General features: G+C 43.3%; 2 protein-coding genes across 6 annotated transcripts in view; one reads left to right on the forward strand and one right to left on the reverse strand.

The window, feature by feature from the left end:
• The window catches only part of SCLT1 (sodium channel and clathrin linker 1), a 37,855-nt gene extending 36,148 nt beyond the window's left edge, over nucleotides 1-1,707 (reverse strand). For 2 of the 3 annotated variants that reach the window (XM_064149988.1, XM_064149991.1), the window contains exon 1: nucleotides 1,307-1,707. In XM_064149988.1, coding sequence (XP_064006058.1) covers nucleotides 1,307-1,340 — 34 coding nt within the window. In that variant the 5' untranslated portion in view covers nucleotides 1,341-1,707. The remainder of the gene's footprint in view (nucleotides 1-1,306) is intronic. The other variant, XM_064149989.1, reaches the window with a different exon arrangement.
• On the forward strand, nucleotides 1,705-8,493 carry C10H4orf33 (chromosome 10 C4orf33 homolog). Of its 3 annotated transcripts, XM_064149994.1 has the most exons (7): nucleotides 1,825-2,105; nucleotides 2,368-2,402; nucleotides 4,435-4,624; nucleotides 4,848-4,908; nucleotides 5,098-5,149; nucleotides 5,252-5,451; nucleotides 7,978-8,493. In XM_064149994.1, the coding sequence occupies exons 3-7, from the start codon at nucleotides 4,444-4,446 to the stop codon at nucleotides 8,084-8,086; spliced, it is 603 nt and encodes a 200-aa protein (XP_064006064.1). In that variant the 5' UTR covers nucleotides 1,825-2,105; nucleotides 2,368-2,402; nucleotides 4,435-4,443; the 3' UTR covers nucleotides 8,087-8,493. The 3 variants fall into 3 exon arrangements, with proteins under 3 accessions (XP_064006062.1, XP_064006064.1, XP_064006063.1); XM_064149992.1 differs by lacking the exons at nucleotides 1,825-2,105; nucleotides 7,978-8,493 and adding an exon at nucleotides 1,705-1,796 and having other exon boundaries at nucleotides 5,252-6,703; XM_064149993.1 differs by lacking the exon at nucleotides 7,978-8,493 and having other exon boundaries at nucleotides 4,374-4,624; nucleotides 5,252-6,703.
• The last annotated feature ends 1,879 nt before the right edge of the window (nucleotides 8,494-10,372 follow it).

Here is a 10,372-nt window from a genome sequence, read left to right on the forward strand (position 1 = left end):
ATACCTCAAAATGCTTTCAGGTACTGCTCAATTTATAACTGATCAGTGCCAGAGACTAGCATTTCATGCCAAGAACCTTCTTTACAGCTACTCATTTAACATGAGTATTTATTCTACAACATTAAATATGACAGTGTTCAGAGAATCTCCTTTTATGTTTATTACGCACATTCAGTAGTTTTAGAACTTTGATTTCACATTCATGAAACCATCAGACTTAGAGTAGGCTTTAAATAATTTAGCTCTCAGTTGGCATACAAGCAAACTTCAGATTTGTCATTTGGCACCTTTCAAAACTGTACCAAGTGTCTTAAAGAGAAAACTGAACTCCTCGATAGGAAAGGCAACTCTTAACACTTCACAGTGAATTTACTCTGAGCTCTCTTTAGAGCCTGAAGATTTACAGAATAAGAAGCTGCACCCAGACAAATTAAATACAGATGAAAAATCAAACTACAAATACTTGAAAATCCATTATTTGTTCACAGCACAGTGCATTAAACACTCACGAAAAGTTATATAAAGGCACAGGCTTTTGAGCCTGGATTACTCTAGAAGCAGAAAAGCTTCTGTCTGAGCCAACAAAGTCCTTGGAACCAAGAGCTAGTTTTTCACCTCTGGCTCCAAAGGCTGTCATACAAAGTTTAGCATCCATTGAAATTGAGTGATGCATAGCCACTGCACTTCGTGCACTGGGATTGTGCCCGCTATGGAGATTTCCCTGCAACACTCTTTCACTAAGATAGGAACCTTCTTGGGACACCGAATCAACCTATTTCCTATTTACAGGAATATAAAACGTGCAGATGCATTTTTTTTGCCAGCATTTTGCTGTTAAGCAGTTAAAACGCACTCAGTCACGTTAAGCTTACATTAAAATCGCCAACTGAAACAAACCACACATAATTGACTTTGATCTACAGAACGAATTTTAAGAGTAACTGCAAGACAGCTTTTTCGTCTGTCAGACAGAGGAAGGGCAGTGATTTCTTAGAGAAAAATGGCATTATCGCAAAACCCTCATGGGTTTGGTTACTACCCTCATTAACAGCTTCTAATTATTAGTCTTCAAAGAGCTAAAAATATAGTTCTGATGCCATTATTCACTAGAGTAAACAGTAGCAGAGCTGCAGAATATAAACCTCACTGCCCCAGCCACAGGCGAAAAGATTTCTACCCTCTGCGGAAACTGACCCCCGGCTGCCGAGAGGCAGCATCCAGGCCTCGGCTGCTCTGCTCGGTCCTTCGATCAGCCCCGGGAATGGACGGGGGCGCCCCCGAAGCCGACGGCTCGCAGAGCCCTTACCTGGCTCTCTCCCAGAGCCGAGATCAGTGGCCATGTTTCCGGTGCTCACCACGGCTTGGAGTTCACCCCACTCAAAGCCTGCGAAACCCTGAGGAAGAGCCGTTTACTTCTGGCAGCCGCCACCCATGGTGCCTGGCGGGGCATCCCTTCGGCAGCGGACGGGCAACGTGAGATCCACCGGGGAAAGAGGCGGAAGCAACTTCGAGGCGCCGGCAGCACACTCACCAGCAGGCTCGCACTTCGCTCCTTAAGGAAAGCTGGGGCGGAGTGGGGGCAGTAACCGCGGCCTCCTCTCACAGGCACCACCAATCATCACGGCAGGGAAACGACCCACGATCACGGACGACAGCCACGCCTCGCGCCGCGACCCCGCTAACACAGCGGCAACGGCGCCGCCTGCCCGCCCTTAGCGACCGGCTCGGCCCCGAGCAACGCCAGCCCCCGGCGGGGCGGGGTACCGGAGGCCGCATGCGCGCTCTGGCGGCCGCGGGTCAGTGTGGGGGCTTGCGGTGGGGGGGGGCGTTCGAGCGAGGTTGCGCTTCGTCGCGCAGCTGCCGCGCTGTGGAGGCTTGATAGGACCCTTATGAAAGTTCTTTGAGGACCTCAGGGGTTGCGATAGCTGCTTCCATGTTAAGCTTCTCTTCAGGAAATGTGGCTGCTGGCTGGAGAAGTGAGGGGTAACCGAAACCGAGAGCCTTTGTGGGCTGTGGCAATGAAGTCTGAGCCGCCGTAAAGTTGCTGCCTCGTACTCGGTTTCCAGCTTTCCCCCTGTTCTGGAGAAATTAAGAAACTCGCCAGAGCAATTATTTCCTGTTGGGGTTTTTTTGTTCCTGGTACCTGGGTTTGGGATGGAAGATGTAAATCCCCTGGATACGGAGGGACGTGAGGTGATTACGCTGGGAAGCAGCTGTAGCCTTCTCGCCGGTGAGGTGTGAGGCTCGCCTGGCTGAGGTCTGAGGTGTCGGCCGGCTGCTGCTAGCGCTCGGGGGCTGGAGGCCATCCGGTGCTGAGGAACTGCTTGCTTTGGAACCATCTCACTTAGCTTTTGCGTCTCCTTGCAGGGCATTAACAACTGGCTGTGACGAACCGTTAAAAGGTACTGAAAGGTCTCATCTTGCTATTTTAATTTACGCCGTGGCTATCTGCTATTGTAATTGAAAAACATGCTACTAATCAAGTTACCCACGTCAGTGCAATGTAATACAGAAATCCACGTTAATCTGGAAAGTCTTTGTTCTGCTGTCTTGTAAACTGAGCAGCCTTAGCATTGGCTAGAGCTCTAATGAAGCTAATGAAAGTTTTGTACTTTTCCTTGTTTGTAGTTATTGTTTTAATTACTCAAGAGGAATACATTTGTTTCAGTAACACTGGAAGCTGTCCCTGCAGGAGTTAGTGTTTTTTTACCCCAAAAAAGGAACCATAAAACGGTAGTATGCTAGGGGTTGGAAAGGCCCTCCAGAGATCATGGAGGCCAAACCTCCTGCAAAGCAGGATCACTTAGGGCAGGTCACACAGGAACCTGTCCAAGTGGGTTTGAAAGATCTCTAGAGAAGGAGACTTCATAACCTCTCAGGGCCTGTTCCAATGCTCCTCTGTCACCCTCCCTGTAAAAATAGTTTTCTTACAAGATATATCACATATCATTTCCTGCATCAGGAATGGTGTGGTCAGCAGGAGCAGGGAGGTCATTCTGCCCCTGTGCTCTGCACTGGTTAGACCACACCTTGAGTACTGTGTTCAGTTCTGGGCCCCTCAGTTTAGGAGGGACATTGAGATGCTTGAGTGTGTCCAGAGAAGGGCGACAAGGCTGGTGAGAGGCCTCGAGCACAAGCCCTATGAGGAGAGGCTGAGGGAGCTGGGATTGGTTAGCCTGGAGAAGAGGAGGCTCAGGGGTGACCTTATTGCTGTCTACAACTACCTGAGGGGTGGTTGTGGCCAGGAGGAGGTTGCTCTCTTCTCTCAGGTGGCCAGCACCAGAACGAGAGGACACAGCCTCAGGCTGCGCCAGGGGAAATTTAGGCTCGAGGTGAGGAGAAAGTTCTTCACTGAGAGAGTCATTGGACACTGGAATGGGCTGCCTGGGGAGGTGGTGGAGTCGCCGTCCCTGGGGCTGTTCAAGGCAAGGTTGGACGTGGCACTTGGTGCCATGGTCTAGCCTTGAGCTCTGTGGTAAAGGGTTGGACTTGATGATCTGTGAGGTCTCTTCCAACCCTGATAATACTGTGATACTATGGCTCATGATTGCAGTAATGTCTAAAGTACTGTAGTGGATTCTATCAGGTTGTCACTGAAATTGGGAGTAAAATTTTTCCATGCTGTGTTGGGCATTAAGGAGCAGGCATTACTGTACTATAAATTTGCATAAGTTTGAGTACTAGGGGTATTACTCCAAACCCACACGTTTTAAGCTAACACCTCTCAGGCCACAATTCTTAACAGCATCTGTGTAATAGCCAGATTGTGTATATTCCCTTCTTTTATGCAAATCAAGGTTCACTTTTGTGGAGATGGGAAAGAACTCCTAATACTGAGGGGGACAGGGGCAAGGGGCTGCAAAAGGGCTGCACTGCTTGCTTCACTTCTTAAATAGATTAAGGCTCTTCCTGAGGCTTGTACAGTTATTTGTAAATAAGAACAGCTGTTGGTATGCAGCATCCTCTGTTCTTGCTGCTCTGCAAATACCCAATGTGTTTAACAGGATGTGCTTGCAGTTTTCCTTGAAATCCTTTAATTCAGCTGTTTGCAGTGACCACAAAGGAAAGCTTTAGCTAATAGTTTTATTTTCTTGTAGCTCAGATCCATGAAAGGTTTTTCTCAATGTATTGTTTATCTTTTAATAAATACTTCTGATGGCTTTGGGAAGGTGTTTGTGCAGGCACATAGGGCTGAAATGCCTTCAGCTTGGTAAGACTTCAGAGTGATTTGAAGTGTGGCTATAAAGATCTATAGAAAGAATTCATCTAACTGGTTGCTTAGTTGCTTTCTAATGCTAAACTGTTTCAGTTCTGATGTCTAAATGCTTTGATGATTGACTTTGTACAAAAGTGTGCTTCTCTTCCTGACCAAGCAAACAGTGTGGAAGCGGAATCTGAGGTCTTCTGCAGAAACTTCCTTTCTCACTTCTGTAGGATGTGAAGATGGAATTTACAGTTAAACACACATGGGATGGTTTACCTGTGAGCCACGAGCCAGTAACAGTTGGGCTGAAGCCGGACAGTGCAGGACTGCTAATGGACGTTAATGCTCCCTTCTTTAATGACCCTCCAGCACCTCTTGGAGAGGCAGGGAAACCTTTTAGTAGACTTTGGGACTACGAGGGTAAGTTTGAATTGTTCAGTTTTAATAATAAAAGCTCAATAAAAGTTACTTTTATGGTACAGCATTTCAAATAGCTATGATGCTGCCAGTAGCAAGTACACAGCTAGTCAAGCTCTGGCATGGAACAGGCCAAACATAATGAAAACAGAATTATTCTAGTGGGATGTGAAGGGCTCAGGGTATTACAAAATATTTAGCAGCCTGGGTTGTTGTTGTTTTTCAGTTGTAGAAGCATTTTTCCTGAGTGACAGCACTGAACAGTATTTAGAAGTTGAACTTTGTCCGTAAGTACAGCACTCTGAAAAAGTCACAGATGTTAATTTGCATTTCCAGTTCTAATGCTTGCAAAGATGATTCATGATGAAGACTGGGTACAAAAATGTTAAGATTATGAGGGATGTATGTATTTGTGGCAGAACACTACATTAACAACTTGGCATCATTTTAAGACAATTGTGATCATTTTTTGACAGCCATGGACAACACTTGGTGCTGCTGCTGTCTGGCAGAAGAAGAGTATGGAATGTAAGTGGTCAAGTACATTTGTAATGTACAGAAGAACTAATTGTTTTTAGGTGCTCATTGCCTGATTGAAAGATGACATTACATCTCTTCTTCCTTTTACAGGAAGCACTTCCTTTAGAGTTTGAAGTGACCAGAATGAAAACCAAATGGGAGGGTAGAGCTCATCTTCCCTGGGATTACTTCCCTCCGTGCACTAACAAGTTCAATGCATTTGCAATTCATGGCTCAGGAGAAGAGAGAACATATGAAGCACTTTGTCCTGTGCCTCAACATGAGCTACAGGAAGGGCAGAAACCAGACTTGTAAGCATAAAGTTAGCTCTTCTTTAATATAGTTGCACTATGCTTGGGATAATTAAAGCTAATCTGATTTTCAGACTGAATGCCACTTGTACTTAAATTACACTGCTTAGCCCCAGCTCCATTGGCACTGCACAGTGCATAAAGCAGTGTGGCAGAGGGCTGTAATTAGTGCTTGATTTCTATGTTATTTCCTAGGTGCATAGAAAACACCATTGGCATCTGTTTTATCACCTTCCTCAGCTAAATCATATCTAGGTTGTTCTGCTTTTTCCTTGCCTCCAGCACCTCCCGAAATGCCATTTAGTGTTAATTTCACTGGATAGAATTTCCAGTAAATCTCATTTGCTTCTCCCCTACTGTTATAAACAACCTCACCTCTACAGATGACTCCATATTATGGAAAACTCTGAAAAGGCAAACTCAACCTAAAAGGTGTCATAAAAAAGATGCCCATTTTCAATAGAAAAACTGGAATATCTTGAATTTGAAATTGTGCTTAGGGCCTGATCATTTTCTTTGACTATGAGGCTGAGATGATTTTGATAAAATCCGCCTACTTGTGGGCATTCTATACAAATAAATGAGCTCTAGAGAGTACACTGTAATTCTTATGTAGACAACATACAGTGACAGGCAAGTAAGGTATATTCTAGATTAAGTTACCCTTTTTTGCCATTACTTAAGAAAAATCTTTGTTTCTACAGCTGACTGTTGCCAAGAAAATATATTATTTTTCTCAATGTAATGTAAGAAATGGATACTTTTTTCTGTGGTAAACTGGAGAATACCTGTAATATTTTGCAGGAAGGGATTCTTTCCATATTACTGCTTCCAAAAACCTTTTGGTTTTTACAGATGTTGGTAGCAGATGCAATTATGTGAAGAGATTTCTCCTTGCTACTTTCATTGCTCTTGGTTTGTCTTTGCTGCTACAAATTACTTCCTAGTAAGAGAATTCCATTTACCTTTTTAAATTATTAGTGTAGTGTCAGATGTTCTGTCTTCTGTTTGGTTGTTGTTTAAGTATTAATTTGGGGTTGGCTTCAGTGTGTTCCTTCTATTGTTTCTATATGGTAATAGAAATTCTTAGCAAGGACTGATTCATAATGTTTAAAAGAAAACAAGACTTCTAGGCTTACAGAAAAAAAAAATATTTACTAGGTTCACTATCCTATGCAGTCTTCCTCTTTTCTGTAAGGAAAGGATATCCCTGTTCTCAGCTGGTCAAGAGCTGTAAATTTTCACTCTGTTGGAGTGCAGATAAGTCTTAAAGCAGGATATCACTGTGCTTTTGCTCTGGCTGCAGTTCTAGGCAATATAAACTGAGGGAGTCTTAAAAAGTGAGCACTTCAATTCCACTATATTAGTAACTCCACTATATTAGTAACTTCACCTATTACTATATTATACTTGTTCATAGATGAAGAATTTGCCCTGTGTGTTCCAGTACAAGATTTTCTAAGATGTAGTGCTTTTTATTTAGAAACTCAAGTTTTGGAAAGTGATCACAGGAATGCTGGTTACATTCTTGCCCAAGGAAACCTGAAAATAAGATTAATTAATCCTGTTGAGGATGATGCATTTTATTCAGACACACAATTGTTTCAGTTGGAAAATCCTCCTTAAGATCAAGTTCAACCACTGAGCTAACACCACCATGTGCATTAAACCATGTCCCGAAGTGCCATGTCCATGTGTTTCTGGAAAACCTCCAGGGATGGTGACTCCACCACCTCCCTGGGTCACCTATTCCAGTGCCTGACCACTCTTTCCAGAAAGCTTTTTTTCCCCCATATCCAATATAAAACTCCCCTGACACAATTTCAGGACATTTTCTTTTGTCCTGTCACTTGCTACTAGAGAGAAGACACTGACTCCCACCTCACTCTAGCCTTCTCCTCCTGTCCCTCTACTTAGAGGGGATTTGATAAGTGTTTATAAGTATCTGAAGGCTGGGGCTGGGAGTGGGGGGGATGAACAGGCTCTTTTCACTTGCTCCCTGTGATAGGACAAGGAGCAATGGGTGTAAGTTGCAGCAAAAGAGGTTCCACCTCAACACAAGGGAGAACTTGTTTACTGTAAGGTCACAGAGCACTGGAACAGGCTGCCCAGAGAGGTTGTGGAGTCTTCTTCTCTGGAGACTTTCAAGGTCTGTCTGGATGTGTTCCCCTGTGATCTATGTTAGATAGTATTGTCCTGCTCCGGCAGGGGGGGTTGGACTCAATGATCTCTTTGGGTCCCTTCTAACCCCTAACATCCTATGATTCTTTCAGGCAGTTGTATAGAGCAAGGAGGTCTCCTGTCAGCCTCCTTTTTTGTCTAGACTGAGCAACCCCAGTTCCCTCTGCTGCTCCTCATAAGGCTTGTTCTCTAGACCCTTCACCAGCTTTATTACCCTTCTCTGGGCCCATTCTAGCACATCAGGGTCTTTCCTGGAGTGAGGAGCCCAAAACTGAATCCAATACTAGAGTTACTGCTTCACCGCTGTGAACTTAGAAGGTTTTTTTATTTCTCCTCTCTCTACAGTCATCGTCTTGAATTTTTCCAAGATCTGAAACTGAAAAGACTAATGGGAGAAGACTGGAAGCAGCCTGAATCAAACATATGGAAGTCTCTCACAAAATCAGTGGATTGAGTCATAAATTTTTATAGCTTTGTGATTGTATAAAGCAATATGAAAACAATTTCATTCTGAGCAGAGTTTTTAACTATCAGACTAGTAAGGCTTTCATTGACACTAAATCATTGATCAGTCTTGAGATAACTGTGAATCAGTTGTGAGATCAACTGGGCCAGTTGATTCTAAATGTATGAAGCATGTAACCACTTGTGTTTTACTTAATCTGTTTTTCATCTGTGCAAAGGATGAACCTGCTACTACCAATGAAGGGGGAAAATGTGCTGAAATTGCTGTGTGTTCATCTGAGATCTAAGCCTGACAAGACTGGGATCTGGCTTGGAATCATTTGTTCTCTTGTGGGGCTGTATTTTCACTGCTGCTTGTCTATTTCTTGGCTGTTAATAGAGATTCTTGTGTGGCTATTTTTGTTCCTTTTTTTATTGCTTGTGATCAGGAGAAGAATGCCTTCTTCAGGAGCAGAAATGAGCATTGCTGTCTTGGCATTTTGTGGCCCAGTACTTGCATTGCAAGTGGGAGTGTAACACTGTCCTTTTCTACACCTTCCTACAACTCTATTTTTCCCCTTGCTCAATGCTGAACGGGTAGCCTAATCTGTATTACTTCATTAGCAGATCTCTTTGTTTCAAATTCAGTGTGGAATATCTGGTGATGCTTAGGTACAGAGGATAGACTTTTGAGAGGGGCTATATATTGTGCTTTCCAAGAAAAGTTTTTAGGACAAAAAGCTTAGTTTGCCTACAAAAGCAATCATCGTAAAGATTCAGAACAGACATAAGAGAATTTTGTTTGCATGTCACCTAACATTGGAAATACTCTAATTGTGTGTGCCTACATTTTCTACTTAGGGCATGAATACCCTTACAGTGCTGGATGCTTTTGAAATGTTCTTTTTCCCCCTCCTATTGTTGTCTAACATAGCAAGTGCTGCTCGATTGTGGCTGCTGACTCAATCCTATATAGGTCACTTAGAAAATGGGAAGCTTACCCACTGGCCAGATCTTACATCTGAAAAATGAAAAAGCAAACTTCTTTTGATTAGTTCAGAATGAAGATTTAGACCAAGACATGGTCCTCAGTCCCGTACTGGAGTAGGGACTTTCTGCACCCTCTTGAAACAGTGCCACACAGGGTAAAAGGTGGTCATGTTCTCCAGTTTTGTGAGAAGACTTGTTTGGGGAATATGAGGAAATATGTCTCAGCTGTAACCGAGGGCATATCTTTCAGAAGACTTTTTTCCACTGAACAATTGACAATCCTACAAGCTCCTGGAAGGGGCTGGTGTTCTGCACAAAGCAGAGTTGTTACTGAAGCTAGATGAGTTTGCATAGGGCCTTGCTGAGCTTTGAATAACTCCAAAGGTGGAGTTTCATATACTTCAGGTAGCCTGTTTGAGCACTAAACTAATTCTGTTAGGAAAAGTTATCCAATTGCCATTAGCAGTGCTGCAACTTCTGTCTATTGACTTTTGTCCTTTTCTCTCTGCATTTCCAAGAAGAGTGGTGTTTGCAACAGCAATCAAACAATGTGTGAAGGAATAATACCAAGCAGACTGAGTATTTTGACCTTGATTCCTATGGCTTCAGAATGCTTCCCACAGGGGAGGAAAAGATAGTGGGACACCTGGTTAATGATAAAACCAAGATGTGATGTATGTAAAAGACTGGGTTGTATTTGCCTAGATTATGCTAATGTGTAGGTGTGTGGTCTATGCTCTGGACTATATAAATGGAGTCAGAATGAACAATAAAGATCTCTGGTGCGTTCACATGGAATTGTGTGGAGTCTGTTTGGTGTCCCTCACTAGCAATTTGTTTAAATTGTTGTAGTCTATAACTACTGACAAAGTAACTGAGGATAACTGTTATCTCCTCATGGCTTTATTTAAGTGTCATTCTCAATCTGGTTTTGGTGGTTCTCATCAGTAAGCACCTTCCATGCAGGCAACTTAAAAAATAGAATCATAGAATCAACCAGGTTGGAAGAGACCTCCAAGATCATCCAGTCCAACCTGTCCCCCACCTCTATCCAGTCAACTAGACCATGGCACTAAGTGCCTCATCCAGGCTTTTCTGAGCCAGCAATGCGGCCAGGCTTGTTTTGTTATTTTGATCATCAGTGGTTCTAAAAATCTTCTGTGTAGCTTTAGACATCAAAATGCATGCAAAGTTCTGCACAAGGGTGCACTGAGTCTTTTTAGTAAAAGAATTCTCTGTTCTCTTCTGATTTTATATGCACCAATTTCTCTGTAATATTTTAAACTGTAGCAGTAAATTTTGCCTG

Source organism: Pogoniulus pusillus, chromosome 10 (assembly GCF_015220805.1).
Source record: "Pogoniulus pusillus isolate bPogPus1 chromosome 10, bPogPus1.pri, whole genome shotgun sequence".
Taxonomy (NCBI): Eukaryota; Metazoa; Chordata; class Aves; order Piciformes; family Lybiidae; genus Pogoniulus; species Pogoniulus pusillus.

What these genes read in the sequence shown, in the direction of transcription:
- C10H4orf33 (XM_064149994.1), top strand. Translation starts at nt 4,444, where the DNA reads ATGGAATTTACAGTTAAACACACATGGGATGGTTTACCTGTGAGCCAC. An exon ending in TTAGAAGTTGAACTTTGTCC is followed by an intron (nt 4,909 to 5,097) that starts GTAAGTACAGCA and finishes ATTTTTTGACAG; the next exon opens with CCATGGACAACACTTGGTGC. An exon ending in GCAGAAGAAGAGTATGGAAT is followed by an intron (nt 5,150 to 5,251) that starts GTAAGTGGTCAA and finishes TTCCTTTTACAG; the next exon opens with GAAGCACTTCCTTTAGAGTT.